Source organism: Calypte anna, chromosome 1 (genome assembly GCF_003957555.1).
Source record: "Calypte anna isolate BGI_N300 chromosome 1, bCalAnn1_v1.p, whole genome shotgun sequence".
Taxonomy (NCBI): domain Eukaryota; kingdom Metazoa; phylum Chordata; class Aves; order Apodiformes; family Trochilidae; genus Calypte; species Calypte anna.
This window is the reverse complement of record NC_044244.1, coordinates 87,852,865-87,874,007: the sequence shown is the minus strand read 5'-3', so window position 1 is coordinate 87,874,007 and position 21,143 is coordinate 87,852,865. Positions and strand designations below refer to the sequence as shown.

Here is a 21,143-nt window from a genome sequence, read left to right as displayed (position 1 = left end):
GTAACAACGGCGACAACAACGGCGGAGGGGGGATGGAACGCCGCAAAGCCCGGCAGAGCTGCAGCTCCCGGTCCCTTTCTCGTGGGGACCCTGTGCCCTCCGTCTGCGGGACCGTGCCTCCCTCCCGTGTGTTCTGTGGACTGAACCCAGGCATGGTCCCTGCCGGAGAGGGCTCCCCGCTCTGGGATATTGTGCTCTCGTTTTCCTCCTTGTAGGTTTTGGGATGCTAATTCAAACAACTTCTTTTGCCCAGCCACTCATGGATCTTTTATTTTAAAAACCTTTTTTTAAAAAAGCAAAACCTCTGTTTTGCAAGTAAGGGATGCAAAGCATAGATGGCAAAATAAATTCTCTAATGTCAGACCATAGAGAAGTGATGTGTCAAAGAGCAAAGCCTAGTTGTTCCTGACTCATCCTTGCTCACTGGGACCACGGGTGCTTCCTCAGATGTTCGGTTTTCTCTGAAAACAGCCCAGTGTGTTTCAGACAAAACAAACAGACAAACCTCAGAACAAATTAGATGCATGATTTTTAAGTTTGAAGGATCAATGTGTCAAAGATGGGGAATATTCAGGGCCAAAATGTCCTCTGATGCTTTTGCAAATGCAAAATTTTAAATGGTGTCAGAGTTCACAGAATCATCTTCCACGAAAAAAAAAAAAAAAAAGCAGATGCTGCTGTTGCTGGAAAGGTCCACATCATATCAGTTTTTATGGCTAGAAGGATAGCCTGTAAAGACATGAAATAAGCTGTCTGATCAACTGGGTACTACTGTGGCTTCAGCACTCTAATCACAGAGTGGAAGGACTGAGAGTCCAGTTTGGGTACCACACTGCTACAGACAGGCAAATGTGGGGGAGTGAACCCAAAGAGGGGAGAAGCTCATCTGGACCATGAATTGGGAAAAAAAAAAAAAAAAAAATTGCAGTGTGTAGTTTTAAAGAGGAAGGAATTGAGGGAGGCATGGCAACTGACATTGAGTACACATGAAGATACTTCAAAGAGGAAATTATTAACTACCTTATCTCTGGTGGAAAAGAAAAGCACTGTCAGGCTATCAGTAGTCTTTGTCACTACATGGAAAATCAGGGGAAGACCAGTAAAATGATTGGCCTTTTGGTCAGTGAAATTGAACAATGATAACAAGAAATTGCAAGTATTTTTCACTCCTCATCGCTGTGATGGTGGCTAGGTGAACACTTAAATAGCACCAGTGACAAGTGGGTAAAAAGTCATTCTGGATTTCTAAGCTCTTAGGCAAAGACAATGCTTTCAAACCAGTTAGGCTTGATGAAATTAATCCTGAAATGGTTGGAGAACTGGCTGAAGCAACATCAGGCCAACTACCAGTTATCTTTGAGATCTGTAGACTATGGAGATTTTCAAAAGACTGGAAAAGGTCAAATATATTGGCTATTAAAAATAAAAGACATCTGATGAATTTCTGTATAGTCAGCTTTACTGCCTTCTGCTGTGATACTGGAACAAATAAACATTAAGTAAACAACTCACATTTTCCATTTGTCAAAAAAAAAAAAAAAGAAATCATGTCAAGCCAATCTTTCACGGTAGACTAACAAGCCTGGTGGATAAGGCAACAATATATCTATACAACAATAGATGTTGTATATTTTGACTTCAGTAAGGATTTTGATTCTGTTTCATCTGACAGTATTACAAAAAAGCTAGGAAACACAGGAAACTGTATCTACAGAAATCACTGTTATGAGAGTGATTAGAAAACTGGTACAGTAGCTGTAGAGAAAAGCATCAAGGGATCCTGTAGAGATCTCTTCTCAGTGTTGTATTGTTTCTTCAGTAATTCATGCAGTGGACTAGGAAGTGTATAGATTAAATTTTCAGATTTTGACTAACTTGAGAGGGGTTGCAATGTATTTGGTAGACAGCATTAGTATTCAAATGATAGTGATCAATGGGAGAAATGGTCCAGAAAAGTAGAACACCATTTAATAAAGCATATGCAAAGTTCTGCACTTGGAAAGAAATAATGAATTTCACAAAGCCAGGACGGGGAATAGCTAGGCAGAGACCTCCATTTTGTCACTAGTCCCCATCAGGACCAGGACTTCCAGCAGAGACTCAGGCTGGCTGAAGGATGCAAGGCCCAAAATAGCCTTCGCAGGAACTGTACAATTTCCTTTTCTCTCCTCTGTAGGAGTTAATGAAGTCGCCTGATATTTCAGTTCTTGCTGCCAAAATATGTACATTTGCATGCAAGGGCCCATTGACATTTTTGCTTTTCGTGCTGACTTTAGATCAGACCTTTTGCTTTCTACCTGCAAACAAACATTTGTGGCTTCAGCAGGATATATATCAACCAACAACTATAGCTGAGGTTGTCCTGGATGCTCTGTCACCACAGGCACTTCTGATTCCTCTAGTTGCATCACAGTCTTTTGGGACTGTACGGGATAAATGGGACCATCAAGCTTTTTATTTTGTCTCCTTTGCTCTGGGTTTAAGACCTAGAAAGTCTCACTCTGCAAGGTCTCTTTCTGTATTTTCCCCCATGCCTTGCTCTTAGGCAAGGGCAAACCCTGATGGAGCCATGGAAGATGATTTCCAAAGGCCTCTTAGAGGCTGTCTTCAAATGTGCAAATAATACCATGCCATTTTCAGTAGATCACAGGATTGCTTAATTCTGGAACTGGTTCAGTGATGAGTGGTACTTTGCAAGAGTCTTGGTGACCCTGAAGGTAGCCAAGAGCAAGGGAAAAGAAATTGTCTTCCCAGAAGAAGATAAAGAGGGGAAAAGAGAGGATACCTTTTTCTTTAGTGTTGGTTGTCTCTGCAGGCAGCAGCGATAACCCTGGTTGTGTTCCCAGTGGGGCCTGTTCTTGCTGCTTAGACTGAGGAAGGAAGGCTATGGGGACATTTTTACAGATCAACCTTCCAGAGTCCCTGCCCTGAACCAGCAGGACAGGCTGGACTGGTATCATAGGCTGGTGTCACAGGCATAGCCCAAGACCCTGATACAAATGTTAGTCAATCAAAGCTGCTTTATCTTTACTTTTTACTGCCCAGTCTATGATGGCTTTTTGGATTTTGGCCCTTACTGCAATGCCTAGACTTTGTGCAGTTTATTGTTTTTCCTAGGAGCAGCACTGTCTGTTCTGTTCTCCCTGGAAGTAATTCAGGATTCTGCTCAAAAGCCTCCTCTGTTTGGCCCTCTCTTCAAGTGCTCTTGCTAATCCTTGATCACACTGAGTGGATACAGGATTGTCATTTGTTCATAGCAAGGGAGTCTCGGTTATCATTCCAGGGGCTTCATTGTGGAAGGGTTGGGTTATTGCACTCATGATCCTAGGATGATTATAACTTACAAACAGGGAGCACTACCATAAGGCAGACATCTGGAAGAGTGGAACATATTGTTCCAGTGTTACATAGTGTGTGCAGCACAGGTCTCCATGTGTAAGAGTGGTTATGTAAATGTCTTTCCAAATGTCACCATCTTAAAGTAGCTGCCTGCAAGATGTAGGGCACTTCCACATCAGTGCCTGCATGGATGTCTGAAGTGTGCTTTCAAATTGAATCTTCTAGTGATTCCCACTTGCTGGGCTTTGGTTTCTACTGCAGAACAGTCTCAGTGTGCAAATCAAATTCCTTTCAGGTGGCTCTCAGCTAGTAGGTGTGCCTTGAATAGGGACACATGTCAGTGCATTTCAAGCACTGATGGATGTGCAGTCCATGGGACCAGGGAAGACATAATCCAAAGTAAAGCTGCCCAAACATGTTTGGTGTGGATGTTGGATTTCTAGCCTCAGCTCTCTCAAGATGTACTCTTGTTGTTACTGCAGAACTTTCTGTAGATACTGTATTCACTTCAAAGCTGTAAGGAGAGCAGTCTGGAAGACTTACTGCCAGAAAATAATGTCTAAACCAGCAGGTTTTGGATATATAAACTGCATCTGGGAAGTCTGGAGAGAGCCCTGCAGAGAAGCATATTCCTTTTGAAAAGAAGATGGGATTTGATTCTGAAACACATTTATTTCTATCACCTTATCATTACAGAAGGCAGTACACATGATGCACAACCCTCTTTGTGCTTTTCATCGTTATTTTAGAGGCAGTACACAAATGATCTCTGACTTTTCTGGTGGCTTGTTCTTCCTCTGCTCATGTAGAAGGACGAAAACATTTCTATGGCTACTCTGAAGCCATCACATTTTTCAGCGAAATGTGGACACTTTGTACCTGCTGCCACCAGCTGCAACACTTCAGTGATCCCAAAGCAAGTAACAGAAGTCCCAAAGCCACCAGCTCTTGATAAACAAGAACGTCTTGTTCTCCACCTGCTTGTGTAAGGACTCTCTGGTTAGGCTGGAGCCCCACGCACTGCTGTGGGTTGGGCTGCAGTCACCGTCGGGGCAAAAATCACAGTTCAACCGAGATGAGCAAGCGAACGGGGCACCAACACCGTGGCAGATCGGCTACTCTAAATATATGCAACTCCGTGACAGTTTTAATGGTAGATTAGAGCATTCATTATATGTGTATTTGTGCAGTGTATGTACCTATACCCAGCGCTTCTCTCCATGGGCGGGAAGCAGGGACTGGCAAAGCTGGCATGCCCGTCCTCTCCGCCACCGTGGCTGCCCAGCGTGCGAAAGCTGCTGCTCCGCGGGCGAAGAGATGCGCAGGGCAGGGCAAGGCAAGGCGAGGCAGGGCAGGGCGGGACGAGGCCGGCAGGCGTGCAGCTAGAGGAGCAGCGCCAGAGCCACCCCACTGCTCGGCCTGGAGAGGAGGAGCTGGAGCCGCTCGGTCGCAGCTCCAGGGGCATCGGCGTGTGGCCGCCGAGCAACGGGAAGGACACGGGACGGGACACTTCTCCGGGAGCTGTTGGCCCGCGGGGCTCTGTCACTTTAAGGCACTCGGGTGCGGCGGTGGCGGGTGCCTGTCCCTTTAAGGGATGGCCCCGCCCGAAGCGCCGTGAGCCACGAAAGCTCCGGCAGCCCCAGGTACCGCGCTGGGTGGTGGGAGCTTTGCTGCCTTCTTCCCAGCGCAGGAGGGAGAGTGCTGGGCCGGGCAGGGGTCCCGCCGCTCGGGCGACGGGGTGGAGGGAGGGTCGTGCGTGGGGCTCAGGGCTCGGGGGCTGGAGGCCGCGGCCTTGCCGTCCTGGCGACTGGGTGTCCTCTCTTCGGTCGGGCCGGCGGAGGGCTGGGGCAGGCCGGGGGGAGCCGGGGAGGGGGTAGGAGTAGGAGTAGGGGGTGTGCGGTTATTTCGCTACTCGCACCTGGGTTCTGTCTTACCGGGACTGCTCTTGTTCCGGGCCACGGCAGCGGCAGCCGCCCGGGCTGCGCTCCGGGAGTCGGGAGGGGAGAGTTGGCGCCGTGCCGCTGAGTCCCGGCACCCCCTGTGCGTGCTCTGGCCCCAGTTTGGGATCTCCCCGTCCCGACAGGCGGAGGGGACGGGACGGGAGGGCGGGCGGGAGGCCTCCCCCGGCAGGTTCCCGGCCCCGCGGGGGAGGCAGGGAGGGCTGGCGGGTGAGGGCCGGGGTGGGGCCCAGCGCCGGACGCCGCCGGGAGCCGGTCTGTCCGCCTGGCGTTCAGCCGGTGTCTGTGCCGTCCCGGAGCCAGGTGCAGGCCCGGAGGGGTTTGGTGCCGACCCTCCCTCCCTTCACCGCCCGGCGTCATGGCTATGAGGGAGCTGGTGGAACCGGAGTGCGGGGGCTCCAACCCCCTCATGAAGCTGGCCGGCCACTTCACCCAGGACAAAGCCTTACGGCAGGAAGGACTTCAGGGCCCGCTGGCCTGGCCCCCGGGGGCTCCCGGAGCTGCAGCCGTGAGTGTTGCCGTAAGGGTGCTCTGTTTGCTGGGCTGGGGCTGGCGGTGGGGCCTGCCCGGTACCGGGTCGGTCAGCACGGGGTAGGGGTGTGCAGGCTGGAGGGGGTATGGGTTGAGCAGTAGGGGGGGGCTGTCGGTGCAGGGTTGTTTTTTTGTTTTTGTTTTTGTTTTTTTTCTGGGAGGAGACTGGGCTCACCCAGTTAGTCCAGCAGCCATGTGGGGCAGGGGCTTGTTTATGGAATCTGCATTTGTGGGCATTCGAGAGGATGCTGGTGGCTGTGGTGAGCTGTGTGCTTGTCACAGGGCCTAACTCGGAAAGTGGCGGGAGGGGAGTTAGCATTTCTCAAAGTATTCCTGCTCTTGTAGCTTCCACATCACTAGGCAACTAATGCAAGAAAATGCTGACAGCCGAATCACGAGGAAAATGTACGCTAATTGGGTCATGATGTGTGTATGGAGAGACCTTTGGGGTCAAAGCTGTTGAATTAATTGCCCACTATTCCCTGTAGGTGCCCAAACCACTGGGAGTGGCCACTGAAGATGAGGTGAGAATGGATTGATGCATTTCCTTATTGCTTTTCTTATAAACAGTTTGCTGGTTTTCCCCTTACCTAGTCTGTTCCCTTATCTCATGCTTCACGACTGCCTGGTTGTCTTCTGTGCTATGTTTGTGTTACATCTCTGTCTTTGACAGTTGGTTGGAGAGTTTCTGCAAGAGCAGAATGCCCCTTTGCTGTCCCGTGCACCCCAGACCTTTAAGATGGATGACTTGTTGGCTGAGATGCAAGAGATTGAACAGTCCAGCTTCCGACAGGCCCCTCAGCGAGGTAAGTGGAGCTAGAGTTGGTGGGAGAGCTGGAAAACATCTTGGTGATATGGTTAAGCTCCAAGGAAGGTGGTTCCCATCTATTCAGCGCTTGTGAGATTCCCTCTGGGGTACTGTTTCCAGATTTGAGCTTCCCAGTACACTGACATACTGGAACAAGTCCAGCGGAGATCAGTAAGGTGTTCAGGGGCTGGATCACATACATGCTGTAGGAGGAAATGCTGAGGGAACTGGGTTTGTTCAGCCTGAGGGAGAGAAGTCTAAGGAGCAGTGGGGTGGAGTGTGTAGTTGCTATCCTCAGCAGCCATGGCCAGAATCTTTGAAGATAGCAGAAGGACAGCAAAAGCCCAAGGGGCAAGGATACAAGTTGTGGAAAGAGGAACTGACTAAATGTAAGGAAATGTTTCTTCCCTGGGATGACAGTTCAGTACTGGAAGAGGTGCCCAGTGTGACTGGGTAATCTCCAGCCTTGGGCCAAGTTCAGAAGTTACCTGGTGAATGCTCTGAGTAACCTAATCTCTAGTGTTAACTTGCTGTGAGAACACTAGCAGCCTCCAGAGGTTTGTTCCAAAAGGAATCTTTCTGTGATTTTATTTAAACAGAAAGAGAAAGATGCGAGATGGTAAGGGCTAGGCTGTGAGCCCTTTGAGTCTTCCTGTCCTTCAATGTTTTTTTTTCTTTTTGTAGCTCCAGGTGTGGCAGCCTTGGCACTCTCTGAAAACTGGACCCAGGAATTCTTGGCTGCAGCAGATAGTGCTGGTGATGTCTCTTCAGATTACAATGAGGCTGACTGGTCACAGGAATTCATTGCTGAAGTGACAGGTGAAGGGCCCCTTTTGGAATTACTGTCAAGATGCTGCTGGGTCAGATGCCTGTGTACAATGGAGAGCTACTGAATATGAAATTGGAGTAATACTTTGGGCCCAGCAATCAGTGTTTACTGCAGCAGATTTAACGGGGGAAAAAAAAGTGTCTTTGTGATGGCTTAGCCAAATTGTTCACAATGTGGTGTGAGAGCTTTTATTCCTGTATAAGGGTCTTAGGGGCTTAGGTTACTTGGAGAACTTTGGAGAAGGAGGTTCTTCTAACTTGGTTTATAAAAATGAATATGATTCAACTGATGCAAACTCTGGACCAAATAGAGTCTGGTTGTTCTTCTTGTTTATATGTTCCGTAATTTGCTCTCTTAAGGCCTTTGGTACCAAGGTGAATATTATTTTATGTGCTTTGGCCAAATACTTTTTGTCAGTTTCATGGTGGTAGAGAGACATAGCATGTTGGAAATGTGCAACGTGAATGTTTCTGTCCCAAAGGTTAGGCAGTTGCATTTTAAGCAAGGCAGTAGTTCATTTCAAAAGCCATCCTGCATTGTGTATAGAACTGAGGAGTGTCATGCTACCATGCTTGACCCAACTTGGAAAATATGAGTAAGAAATAAATAGATGGTGTTCTCTTCTCCAGGATTTGCTGCTGTGGAGAGCCAGGTAGACTCATTTTTTGACCTTCATTCTTTATACTCAACATTTATATATAATCATTTATATAATCAACATTTACACAAGTATTTGGGAAAGTTCTTATGAAAACCTAGTGCGTTTTAGGCTCTGCTTTTGACAGAGACTTTTAATGCATTGCAGATTTTCTTGGCCTACATAGTATTCCTCATGGAGCAGACCAGTACATTGTGAAATTAAAGTAGAAAATCATAAGAATATTGGCACCACAGTGGTATCTGTATTAATACACAGTCTGATCCTAATGCTTGATTTTTAGGTTAGAATAAACAAAGGTAGAAGAAACAAGTGTAAACAATCTTTCACTGAAGAGGTCTTCTCTATATGTTAGCTGTGTGAAAAGTGGAGAGAGCAAAGTTAATCTGATTTATTGTCTGCCTATTTGACTCTTCTTCCAATTCTTCCCCACACCCTATGCAGATCCACTGTCTGTGTCTCCTGCAAAGTGGGCAGAAGAATACTTAGAGCAGTCAGAGGAAAAACTCTGGCTTGGGGAATCAGAAGACCAGTCTTTGGCAGATAAATGGTGAGTCTATCTTTGCAAAGTGATTTCAGAGTAAGTTCAGAAACTCCAAATTAAGCAGACTTTTTTTTTTTTCTACACAACAGATGGTTTTTTTAGATTTAAGGTATCTCAAGTACTGGACTGTATGAGTTGTAAACTTTTCTCACTTTGTTCTCCCTGTCTGACAGACCACATACAGTCTTTCCTCTGTGTATTTCTAGATTCAGCATTCTAGACTTTACATGTTTTTTTAGTTGCAGAGAACAGTGTAATACTACAGAACTTCTCTATATGAGTACCCATGGACCACAGTCAAGATTTTGAATTAAAGCAGCAAAATAAAACCAAGCAATTTGGGCTTCTTAGATCTTTCCCTAGAAGAGGTTTTGCTTATCTGAATTCTTCTTTCTCCTGGCTCTTGCATTTTCTGATAACGCAGGAATGTCCATATTTGCAGAAAGTTTTTGCTGCCAGAGACTTCAGCAAGACTGAATGTAATGGTAACATCCAGAAATAGTCCTGCTGCAAGCCAGGCTACATTCTGCGTGCTTGCTATGAGCCCTCAATCCTCTGCAGAGCTGATACTTTTCCAAGACGCCATTCCTCTTCCATAAGCATTACCTACTTTCTTTGTTCCTAGATACATGACTTCGTTTTTGGTTGTGCAAAAACTTGCAATGTTTGCTAGCACGTGAGCTTGCCAAGCAATCCAGCCTGTTCTACAGAACTGTGCTGTCACTGCAGTTGTTTAATTCTGCTACTTTGTCGGTCACTTGTGCAGTTAACTTGGTAGTAATTTTATAATTTTAAAGGTGGATAGAGGTATTGAGGCACTTAGAAGAACCCCAGAGTCTTTAAGAGGAGGGGTTGTATCTCTCATTACTGTTGTCTGGCCCATCGTTGTTGACTGTTGTTAGTGAAAGTGTTCACTGTTGCCAGGTATCAGACAATCTCTTTCTCTTTTACTGCATCTGAATGTAGGTATGAGGAATATCAACCTGAGGATGATCTTAAGAAAACTGTTAGTGATTTCCTCTCTAAAGTGGATGATCCAAAACTCAAGAATTCTGAGGTAAGAAATTCCCTGGCTGGGGCTGACAGAAGTCTGGTGTGAATAAGGGCTGTGTGGAATTGAGAAAGGGGAAGACAGTAAAAGGAATAAAGCCTTCTGCTGTCTTGTGTTTGTTTCTTCCCTGATTTCTAGAAGTTGAACCCTACATTTTAGTCTAAATACTGTCCATCTCTACCATATGACTCTGAAGTCCTTTCCCCCCTACATTTTTTGGCACTTTGGGCTCACTTTGCAGAGAGAAGTCCTCTTAGTGAAGGAGGGAGGGCATGGGCAGAGGGCTTGTTGGCAAAGCATCTGCCCGGCTCCACCCTTTTTTCATTTCTCTGCCACAGTTCCTAAAGTTTGTTCGCCAAATCGGAGATGGGAGGGTATCGATTGAAGCTAATCAGGTGACCCACAGAGACCAAGATCAGGCAGAGCAATGGGCAGCTGAGTTTATTCAGCAGCAGGTAGGAGCCCCAGCCATATGTGCTCTGAAGGAGGAGAGCTTTTTGTCACAGTGCACACTCTGGGAGTGAGGGAGAACGGCAAGTCCAGCGCTCAGCAATGCTCTACTAATGACTAGATTGGGGGAGGCAAGGGAGGGGCTGTTGGGCTCTTAGCAGAGTCTAGCCAGAACCTGGGAAGGCATTTGGGCAGTGTGAGTTTTCTCATCTCCTGTAGCACCTGGGAGGAAGGGGGGGTATCCAGTAGAACTCTTCTCCACTTTACAGGCCATCAGTTCTTGCTGATGGTGAGGAGGGATCATCACCAGCCCTCCTGTTTATCCTGAGGCTTCCAAATTCTTAAAAGGAAGTGTCTTTCTGTTTCTGAACTCCCAGGGGGCATCCGATGCCTGGGTGGATCAGTATGCACGATCTGGGAACATGTCAACTCTTGATACGGAATTTGAGCAGGCGAAGACTGCTGTGGAGGTAAAGCTGACGAAGGAGGAGGGCTGGGGTACCAACTGAGAGCCACCCATGGTAGGGTTACCTCTCTCTTCTTTGCATGTTGTGAGGAGGGCTAGAAACATTTAAGAGGGGATTTTCTGTGTTGTCTGTAGAGCTTAGTTTAAGGCTCAGGCACTGTAGTCTTTTTGTGTTTTCCCTTCAGTCAGATGTGGACTTCTGGGACAAACTCCAGGCAGAATGGGAGGAGATGGCAAAGAGAGATGCAGAGGCCCACCCTTGGCTCTCTGATTATGAAGACCTCAGCTCTTCATCATATGACAAGGTAATTGGGACCCTCACCCCTAGCACGGTGATGGTGTGCTTTGCTGATGGATTCTTCCTCATGCTGATCTTTTGCTGTCATTTGTACCCTCATCCCAGATCAGCCAGGTGTTAAACACTGCTTTCACTTGTGCTCATCAGCAGATGCTGTCTAGTTCTTGTCCAACATCAAATTCCAACTAATGCTTGGATTCTTTGCAATGAGTGCAAGTATTGTCCCACCCTCTCCCCTAGCTAATAGGACACACACCAGATGTTTATATCTCTGTTGCAGATTATTCCAGGTCTGGTTTGGGGGAAATTTTCAGCACAGAGCAGGCAAAAAGAAGAGCCATTGTTCTCTGATTTTTTGCAAGCTATCAGAGAGGATGAGGTGCAGGCTGATCCGCAGTTTGAGTGTTTCTGTTGCAGCAAGACTGTGCTTGTACTGTAAGGAGTCTTTTTCCTCTCTGTCTCCTAGTATTAGCCTGTCTGTCTTCCCTGCTAGGGTTACCAGTTTGAGGAAGATAATCCCATGAGAGATCACCCAGATGCATTTGAAGAGGGACGGAGGCGTTTGGAGGAAGGTGACCTCCCCAATGCTGTCTTGCTCTTTGAGGCTGCAGTGCAACAGAAGCCAGATCATATGGAGGTAAGCAAGAGCAGAGATAAGACTTTGTCCAGGTCTCCTGCTGCTTGGATCTTTCTGTTGTGAGGTGTCCTGCTGTGTGTAGAAAACTCACTTTAGTGTTAGGAGCTGTGCAGGGTGTATGAAAACATCTCCTTTTCCTCTGGCTTTGGATAAGTCGCTGATGTATGTGAATCCCCAGAAGGGCTGTGAGCAAGGAGGTTTATGACAAAGATCAGTTGCAGCTCTGGGCCAGAACCTTTGTGTAAAATCTTTGGAGCACATAAGACTGTATGGAGCCAAGACAAGGAATTCTCATCTCTGCAGTTGCTTCTGCAGAAGTCTTTATTGGAATTGTAAATTTGGAGATGATTGTGGCAGATAACTGCTTCCAATGTCTGTATTAAAGACTAATTCTGAGTAGCTTGTTAGACTGGGGGTCTTGGTTAGGTCTTCATCTAGATACCAGGAGAAAGATGTAACCCAAAAAGGTTGAGGGGGATGGCTTGGGTTTCTTTACAGTTGTCATTTGAAGCTGTGGGCCAGAGAATGTTTTTTTTCATACTGAAGAGAAGTTTCCAGCCTCTTAATTCAGTGAATACTTATTTCCATAAAGCACTTCAGCTTCTGCAGAATGGATTGAGAAATGGAATAGGATGTTTGCCTTTCTTCAGAGCTAGAGGATGTGGTTATCCTTGGGAGGAAGAATGCAAATACACCCGTGTTGTCTGTTCATGGAATTCCTTTCTCTAAGAGCTAGGGATGCTGAGTTCTCAGTGTGTCTGATTGAAGCCCTGCTAATTGTATATGACTGGAAATACCTGATTTGTTAATTACTGACCCCTCAGAACAGAGCACTTGTATTCTGAGAATACAGACATTGGACTTTCCAGGGTACTGGGAGCAGGCAAAAAGTGAACAGTTTTAGAGATTTGTTTTATCTTTAAAGTTGCCGAAAGGTGTTGCTAATACTCTTTTAGAATCAGCACTCTTTTCACAGGCGGTTTGGGCTGCAGGCTAAGCATGATAGTCGTAGTTGAAACCTTAGGGGAAGAAATACTCAGCCATTTTTGTCTAGTTGTATTGAAAACACTTTGACTGTGACTCTGCAAAAAGTTCAGGAGAAGCCAAGACTTCACCAGTGGTACAGTAATTAAATAGACCTGAACAACTGCTCTGAAGAAAATGTCATAGTTGCCTTGGTCCAAATTACAACTTTACTTTGGATCTCAGCTCTTCTGACTGCAGAACACTGCTGTTATCACTGTCAGCTTTTCTTGAGTTGCAGCCAGCCATATGGTGAGGCATTGGAGATTTGAGACAGTAGACTGCTTCTTGCTTGTGGTGGCTTATGCAGTGTGTCTGGCTCTTTGCTAATGAAACAATTACCTTCCTTGAGACAGTGGATACTGCATTTTGTGACTTGCATTCAAAACCCAGGTATTTCATACTGGCAATCCCACCAACTATCCAGTCAATTTTTGAGCATGGGATGTGGTTGTCAACATAAAGTGAAGAGGTACTTTGTATTCAGTGCCTTAATTAAATATTCTCTGTGTCAGCAGCCTGGAGAGGGAAGTGGGTTTTATGTATTGGTATCATGATGATTGAAGATTCAGCAAAATAACAGTGCTTCTACTTTCAGGTCTGACGTTCAACTTCCCAAGGTTATTACTTGCTAGTGGACCACTGCATAAGTATATACAGCTGCCTGCCTTGGGGGTCTCCTCATTTTTAGCACTGTTGCTATGCTGTTTTGTTCTTTGTAAATAAAAGACCTGCTTTTCCCTCCTTCCTCTGCAGCTTGACTACAGTTAGAAGTTAAAAGTGGAGACTTAATTTAAAACTGTCAACAGTTGCTTTATGATAAATCTCCAGGTAGATACTAGCTTCTTTTCACTACTACAACACTAGTTTAATTTGCCTTGATGACCCATGTGCTGTCAAGTCTATATGTCTACTGAGATAAACTTACATCTTTGGCTAGTGTGTGTACTTCCATATATTTGGTCTCACTCTAAAAGTGTGTGGGAGAATCTGGTGGATTTAATCTCTGTGGCTGTGGCTTATGATCTGATCCTTTTTATCTGGATATGAAGAAGTCTGACTTTATGCATCTGTCTCTTTCCCAGGCCTGGCAGTATCTGGGAACCACTCAAGCAGAGAACGAACAGGAGCTTTTGGCAATCAGTGCCCTCAGACAGTGAGTGTTGCAGAAGTGCTTTTGAGCAAGCCTCCTTTTCTAGTGCATGGTTCCATAAGAACCATATGGCTAGCATGGGATGCTCTGTCTTGATTGTGCTATCTTCTGTGTCTGGGTGTCTCTCAGGGTGATTTAATATTGTATTAAATTCTCTTTATTTGCTCTGTAGGTGCTTGGAACTGCAGCCTGGGAATCTCACAGCACTTATGGCTTTAGCAGTCAGCTTCACCAACGAGTCCTTGCAGAAGCAGGCATGTGAGACCCTACGGGACTGGCTACAAAATAAACCAGACTATGCCCATCTGCTGAAGAAGGAAGCAGAGGAGAGTGTCTCTAAGACAGACCTGGGGCCTTCCAAGCGTGTCCTAGGTTCCCTGTTGTCCGAGTGAGTTAGGGTGACAAATTTCAGCCTTCAGCTGAAAGGCTTCTTGGAAAGGTCGAGGCTGATCCAGGCAGGTGCAGAGGGAGCAACCCCAAGCCAGCTCTCTCCACAGCACACCAATGTTCTTTTCCAGCTCGCTGTTCACAGAGGTGAAAGAGCTGTTCTTAGCAGCTGTGCGCAGCAACCCCTCGTCTGTGGATCCCGATGTTCAGTGTGGCCTGGGTGTCCTTTTCAACCTTAGTGGCGAGTACGAGAAGGCCGTGGATTGCTTCAGTGCTGCACTCAGTGTGCGCCCCAATGTAAGAAAGAGCAGACTGTGAATACTTGGTTGGTTATAGGTGTTTGGGTGGAGGTGCTGTTTGTACGAGAGGTGTTTTTGGAGTGTCGGAGTAAGACGGGTATATGGGGAGGGGCCAGAGGGGGGTGGTTTGGAGCTTAAAGATCCAGTTTATCTCAGCCCTTTCTCTCTGCCCCCCTTCTCTAGGACCATCTTCTGTGGAACAAGCTCGGGGCCACCCTGGCCAATGGGAATCGGAGTGAGGAAGCTGTGGCCGCGTATCGTCGGGCACTGGAGCTCCAGCCGGGATACATCCGCTCCCGCTACAACTTGGGCATCAGCTGCATCAACTTAGGTGCCCACCGGTGAGCATAGGTTGGGCAGATCTGCTCTGACCCACGAGTGTGCATGTGTTTGTGGGAAAGAGACTATGATAGGTTACTGGGGCCCTGCCATGCTGCCTGCAGCCTAGGAGGGCAAAGCAAGTGTGTGTGTGGACTCTGCCCTGATGCAGCTGGATGGAGTTGGGGCCATCTGATTTCATTTTCTGTTAAGAGTGTGAAGGGGAGTCTCTGGTTCTGGAGCTGGGCAGGATCTGCTGAAGAGGAGGAAATGGTTTTGGAGGGAAGTTTTTAGGAGCAAGTGGGGGAGGGAGCATGAGATGTACCATCTTCTCCAGTAAGTATGTGTATGTTTCCATCTTGACAGGGAGGCCGTGGAGCACTTCTTAGAGGCTTTGCACATGCAGCAGAAGAGCCGGGGCCCACGGGGGCAGCAAGGTGCTATGTCTGACAACATCTGGAGCACCCTCCGCATGGCCCTCTCCATGCTGGGGCAGAGTGACCTCTATAGGGCAGCTGATGCCCGTGATCTCCCCACACTGCTTCAGGCATTTGGCCTCCAGCAGTGACTCTGGGATGGGCTCCCCTGTGAGTGTGGGGTTGGCCTAGCCCAGCAGTGACCTTTCTTAGAGAGGAAATGTTCACTAGGGTTCACACATGTTTGCTCTGGTAGGGCAGATCATTGGCAACTGTTTTAACAAGTACCTCCCACTGAAGTGTGCAACTTCTTCTACCTGTCTGTTGTGGTCTGAGCATCTCTGAGTGGTTCACATTATCACCTCCATGACTGAGTGACACTCTGCTGGTAGGCATATGATCCAAGTGGGGAAGACAGCAACATCCAGCCCTCTTGCCAGACTGCATTTGCAGTAGTGCCCAGCTTGGCTATGAGACCTCATGATAGCCATTCTGCAGAGCCTGCCTGCTGGTCATGTCTCAATTGCAGGCTGCTTTGGTGGGGTTGGATTGCCATGTGGTGCAAGGGTGAATAATTCTGGGTTTTGAGCGTGCTTCCCCTGTGTATGTGCTTGCATGTGTGTATATGTGGATTGCTAGGAAAAACCGAGGGCAGCAGTCTCCATTTCTGGGTACTGGTAACTTCATGGTACAGTCAGATGTCTTCATGAGCCTTTGAAGAGCAGAGTATTGTACTTATGCTAGGGATACAAATGGGGGCCCTTAGCCTGTCAGGGTAAGAGGAGATTCTAAAGTTCACACTGAAAAGAATATGATAGGAATGAAAGTCTAAAATATAACCTCCTTTCCCAGAATATGGTGGGGAAAGGGTCAAGTCTTAATTTTCACTTGATCATCTGTCATTTTTTGCCTTTGTGCGGAAGTTCCCCATCTTGCGTGTAACTGAATCTTGTTAATTATAAATATCTGTATATTATTCTATTGAGGAAATGTTTTTAATTGTAAAGTATTTTATATAATAAAAGGGGGAGAATGAAAATTGCCAAAATTACATCTTTTTCTGTGTCTCTGGAGCTGCATGCAGTGGGTAGATCTCTGGGGTATAAGTTCACTCCTTTTCAAAAGACAAATCAGAGTCTGTCAGTTTTTTATCTCCCCTTTTGACCTTGGTTTTGTTTTATTGATAGCTGATATGCAAATGAAGGTTGGAGGACCTAAGGCTTTAGCAGAAAAGATTCCCTGTGCCAAAAGGTCTCTCTTTTTTGGTGCTAAGGTGTAGGGGTCAGTTGTTTGGCTTTTTCATTTTCTTGCCAGAAGGGAAGTAGTGTTAGATTTCATCACATCTTTAGGAGCCTGACTGCTGGAGTAGTCATGACTGAAGGCTTAGCCAGGGTGCACTTGACTCTTCCACTCCCAGCAGATAACTGCTGCTTCATCTCTCTACCTCACAGGTTTCTGCTTTCTCTGTTTTGTTTCTGCTCCTGATTTGTTAGAGTAGCAAAAAGTGTGCACAGAGAATAGTTCTTGCTCTGTGTTTTCTTAGCTCTGGCTTCCTGACATTTTTCTTTTAGATATTTTGGCACTAAAACACTGAAACCTACATGCACTGTTCTGAAATTGCTGTAATGCATGTAAAACAATTTGATGCTTGTGCTGTCTGAAAAGAAGGTAAATGCTGCTATGTCCAGGTCTCACAGACTGCTCCTGATCAGAGAAGTACCTTTTGGTTTTTGCCGATCTCAGTCTGGTCAGATTCTTCTCTGTTGAGCAAAGCAGAATAGTAATGTCTGTGCTGTTCCTCTCCTGCTGTGAAGGTGTTCTCCCTTCCCCAGTTTTCTGCAGATGTCTCGCCACCAATTTCCTTTGCCTGTGTGCTGCTCCACATTCATCTCTATCACCACTGTATCATACTACCAGTTGGCCTTTCCTTTTTTCTCATCCTCAAGTTCCGTTAATGTTTCTCTTTGCTTCTGCCTCAGTTTCTCTTGCTATTTGGCTTAGTCTTTTGTCTTCACTCATTTTTGTTCCCTATCAGATACCCCTTTCATCTCTTGCAACTAGAGTTGGGCTGCCACCATTTGTTCTCTTTCCCTCTGAATTTTCTCCCTTTCTTCTCTCCCTCCCACCTTGAATCATCTCGCAGCAACTATATCTTTTTTGGGGCCAGGTCTTTCCCTAGACACTAGTATCTATTTAGTCTCCCAGGGATGAGTGAAGAACGAGCTGCCTTTGTCCAGGCCTTATCCTCCTAAGAACAGTCTTTGGGAACAAAGTGTTGATGCAGGGAAGAGCAGCTGGCTGATCCTGTCTGCATTCTGGTACCAGTTCACACCTTTTGCCTGCCTTCTGAAGCTTTGTTTCTGGCCACCTCCAAACCAGGCTTTCAGTGGGGCTCTGTAAGTATCTTGATCAGTTTGCATGTCCAGCAACATCCACATCTTCTGTTTCCAGGCCCTGTTGTACAGCAAGAGTGGGTAGCAGTTACTTGGCATTTTAGATTGGTGGAAAGGTACGCCAGTGAGGGATGTGTAGTGAAATGAGGCAACCAGGTGCTACTAATTGCCAGGTAGTGGGCATGAGCTTGTGTTAAGCCCACCTGTGCCTAATTAGGGTGGGCCCCCACTGTGCATGAGCAGGATTAGGGGGCCAATAAAAGGTAAGGCCTGAATCACAAACTCAGCTCACACTGAAACTCACAATCTTGGCATGCTTGGCTTTAACTGCCTCTTTCAGCAGGGATGTTAGGAGGTCCTCTGGTGAACATCATTAACAGGATTGGAACAAGTGAACAGATGCATATCAAAGGGGAGATATTAAGGCTACTTGCTGTCTCCATCTCTGGTTTCATCGTGCCTACACAAGTGCCTTAACCAGTGAGCTACTGTACCTTTGGACTCAGGTCTGCCTCCCTTTGAAGCAGAAGCCTCAGTTACATCTGGACCTGGAAGGAGGAGCCACTGAAGGAGAAGCAGAAGGCACCCTAGAGTGTCTTGCTGATCACCTACAGCACAGTCAAGGGGACCAGGATCAGCATGGATCCATCACACCCAAGTGAAGGGAGCAGTTGAGTAAAACCTGAGTTTTACATGTGACAGAGAAAGATGTGTCCTGGTAGTAATTTTTTGTATTGCTGTATTTGTTTAAATAAATGTATACATTGCACTTTTAAAAGGTTGTAGACAAAGAGAACTTCAAAAAGAGGCATGTTACTCAAACTGAAGTTTCCTCCCAGTTTTGGTAAAAATACAAGGGGACTTACTAAAATGACCAATATTAATTTATTACAGTTTTGAATAAATTGAAGTCTCAAAGAGGAAAATTGATGTTGTCTCTTAATTGAAATAAGTAAAACTTTGGGCAAAAATCACATGCACGTTACCCAAGAAACACACAGAATAAAAAGTGAGTTTACATAATCCCAGACTAGAAACTATTAAAAAACCCCACATGTTCACCTTATCCAACCCCTTGCTCACAGCAGGCCTGACTTGAATTCTGTATAACATAGTAGCACAATCTGGGTCTGTCGTAGAGCATTGGGTGTGTGATCAAAGGGAGTGTTTCAGTATATGCTTTTTCTGTTCATGCTTCTTCCTGTGTTTCTGATGTATTTTTTCCTTCAATGTTTTGTATATTTATGCTTAAAGCCCCAGGAAATCTTGGAATGTCTTGTTGTTGTCCTTAGCCATCAACCAGCGTGGAGGTACCAGCAAGTGATTTGTGCTTTGACGTCCTTATACAGTGCTCCTCCTCATTACCTTTCCTACTTACCAAGAAGGGGGCTCTGCTGCCATTATACCTTCTGCTTTACCACTGCAGGTTTTTTTCATCTTGAGTGAGGAGCCTTATTATGATCCTGGGGTTTTCTGAGTTGCAGCCGTCTGATGTCTTGTTTTGGATCCTAGGTTTCTACCTAGCATAGTTGGCAGGATGGCAAGTGCTGTCACCAGTTACCTACAAAAACATGGTATCGATCCAAACCTTGGTTTTCCAGAACAATGGGTCCATGATAACTGGTATGATTAGAAAGCAGTGGAAAAACAATCAAATGTTTCCAGACATTCAACTAAAGAGGGAATAGGGGTTGGAAGGGACTTCTGGAGATAATAGAGTCCAACCCCACTGCCAAAGCAGGATCACCTACGCAGGTCACACAGAAATGTGTCCAGACAGGTCTTGAAAGTCTCAGGAGAAGGAGACTCCACAACCTCTCTGGGCAGCCTCTTCCAGTGTTCTGTCACCCTCACAGTAAAAAAGTTTTTCCTCATATAAAGGTGGAACTTCCTGTGTTCCAGTTGATGTCCAGAGATAAGGGTCTAATTTGCAAAGTGCTAGACAGCTATTTAGAAGCTATTAATAAGGACAGGAAGAATAAAAATAAAAGGGAGTAGAACCTTAAAGAGGAAATAGAAGGCAGCTGAATTAATACTGTGAAAACTGAGCACCAGCAAAAGCAGGTGCAGGAAGAAAAGGAGAATAACCAACAATCAGAACAAGTTGGGATGATGCTTGTGCAGGCTCCCCATCCCTCAGGTATTAAGAAACTGATTGTATCCCCTAGAGAATGGGATAGAAACATATGGGGTAACCCTAACTATAGCAAACTGGGAGAAGATGATTCTTTGTTTCTCTCAGATTCCTCAGAAGATGACGCTAGACCCATCATTAAAGCAGAATACATTCTAATTCCAGTAGGTTCTGAATAACAATTCATAATACTTTAAATAGACATGGGAGCACAAATTTCAGTATAACAAGATGCTGAGAAGCTCAGTGTATGACCTGGACAGCAAGGAGTTAAAGTAACTGGAGAAAATGGAGTGTTACTTGCTAAACTGCAAAGGTTAATTTATTGCTCCTGGTTGAGTGTATCATCTGGTTGAGTGTGTATCATCTACTTGCTTCACAATTAAAGAACACAATTAAAGAACACAAAATACTTTGCATTTCTATGTTCTGAATGGCTGAACCTGGCATCCACCACATTGTTCTAAGATAAACCCTAATCCTGATAGAAATCTAGAAACACAGTGTGCTTACTCTGTGCAGCCCCTGCACTCCCTGATCCAAAAAATTACTGATGTTCCACAGTATCCACTCTCTCCTGCTTCACAAACTGAAATTTCTGAAGTAATAGCAGATTTAGGAAAATGACACATAATCTCCAAACCCCAACCTCCATACATTTCACTGATTCTGACCAGTCTCAAAACTGGACTGGAGGTGGCATTTGAGAGTTTATTACTGGCACTTAAATGCTAATACATCACAGCAGTAACAGCTGCTGTATCAGGCATTGAAAACTTAACAGCTACTTTGCAAACAGCTGCACACCCAGAGATGGCAATGCTAAATGCAAAAGGTATGTTATTTGTGGTCCCTATTATGGTCCCTATTATGGTAATAGGTTTAGACTGGAAGAAATTCTTCAGTGCAAGGGTGGTGAGACTCTGGAACAGATTGCCCTGAGAAGTTTTGCATGCCCCCACCCTGGAGGTGTTCAAGGACAGACTGGATGAGGCCTTAGGCAACTTTGCGTGCATGAGAGGCATTCTTGCCCATGGCAGAGGTTGGAGTAGATGGTCTCTAAGGTGCCTTCCAATCTAAGCCATTCCATGATTCTTACAGGAAAAAGATAGATAAATCTACCTTTACTTGGGAGGGTATGCAATATACCTTTAAATGACTCTTATTCTCCCATGACTGCTCATGCTACACTAGCTTGAACTATTGCAAACAGTCACTCTCCCACAAGATGAGAAACTATGCCAACACACTGATGATATTCTAATTGGAGAATCTTCCCCTGGATCAGTGGGGGAGCAGCAGCAGTCTGTGATCCTATTACAGTGAAATGGAGTTTTGCACAGCATGGCACTTCTTGCAATCAGTTCCAAACTGGCTCTGATGGACTAAAAAAATATTTATTATTTGGCTCAACTCCTTTTAAAGAGACAAAACAAAGATACCCCAAATGG

The 21,143-nt window shown here is 45.8% G+C and overlaps 2 protein-coding genes across 3 annotated transcripts; one reads left to right on the top strand and one right to left on the bottom strand.

Moving 5' to 3' along the window:
• Positions 1–4,250: 4,250 nt before the first annotated feature.
• LOC115598540 (translation initiation factor IF-2-like) lies at positions 4,251–5,657 on the bottom strand. The gene is made up of 3 exons (XM_030453554.1): positions 5,645–5,657; positions 5,274–5,360; positions 4,251–5,181 (listed from the first exon to the last, which is right to left on the bottom strand). Exons 1-3 carry the CDS (start codon positions 5,655–5,657, stop codon positions 4,487–4,489), a joined length of 795 nt encoding a protein of 264 aa, XP_030309414.1. The 3' UTR covers positions 4,251–4,486.
• Positions 4,903–16,315, top strand: PEX5 (peroxisomal biogenesis factor 5). Of its 2 annotated transcripts, XM_030453747.1 has the most exons (16): positions 4,903–4,982; positions 5,601–5,805; positions 6,317–6,352; positions 6,502–6,634; positions 7,321–7,455; positions 8,568–8,673; positions 9,634–9,724; positions 10,057–10,173; positions 10,546–10,638; positions 10,820–10,939; positions 11,426–11,569; positions 13,678–13,748; positions 13,918–14,133; positions 14,264–14,429; positions 14,615–14,772; positions 15,116–16,218. In XM_030453747.1, exons 2-16 carry the CDS (start codon positions 5,656–5,658, stop codon positions 15,315–15,317), a joined length of 1,938 nt encoding a protein of 645 aa, XP_030309607.1. In that variant the 5' UTR covers positions 4,903–4,982; positions 5,601–5,655; the 3' UTR covers positions 15,318–16,218. The 2 variants fall into 2 exon arrangements, with proteins under 2 accessions (XP_030309607.1, XP_030309616.1); XM_030453756.1 differs by lacking the exon at positions 10,057–10,173 and having other exon boundaries at positions 4,904–4,982; positions 15,116–16,315.
• The last annotated feature ends 4,828 nt before the right edge of the window (positions 16,316–21,143 follow it).

Bases quoted from the DNA above. Each gene is read 5' to 3' on its own strand.
- PEX5 (XM_030453747.1), top strand. From the start codon at position 5,656: ATGGCTATGAGGGAGCTGGTGGAACCGGAGTGCGGGGGCTCCAACCCC. The intron at 5,806-6,316 runs GTGAGTGTTGCC...TATTCCCTGTAG, and splicing joins GGGCTCCCGGAGCTGCAGCC to GTGCCCAAACCACTGGGAGT. The intron at 6,353-6,501 runs GTGAGAATGGAT...TGTCTTTGACAG, and splicing joins GAGTGGCCACTGAAGATGAG to TTGGTTGGAGAGTTTCTGCA.
- LOC115598540 (XM_030453554.1), bottom strand. The intron at 5,182-5,273 runs GTAAGACAGAAC...GGCCTGCCCCAG, and splicing joins CCGGAACAAGAGCAGTCCCG to CCCTCCGCCGGCCCGACCGA.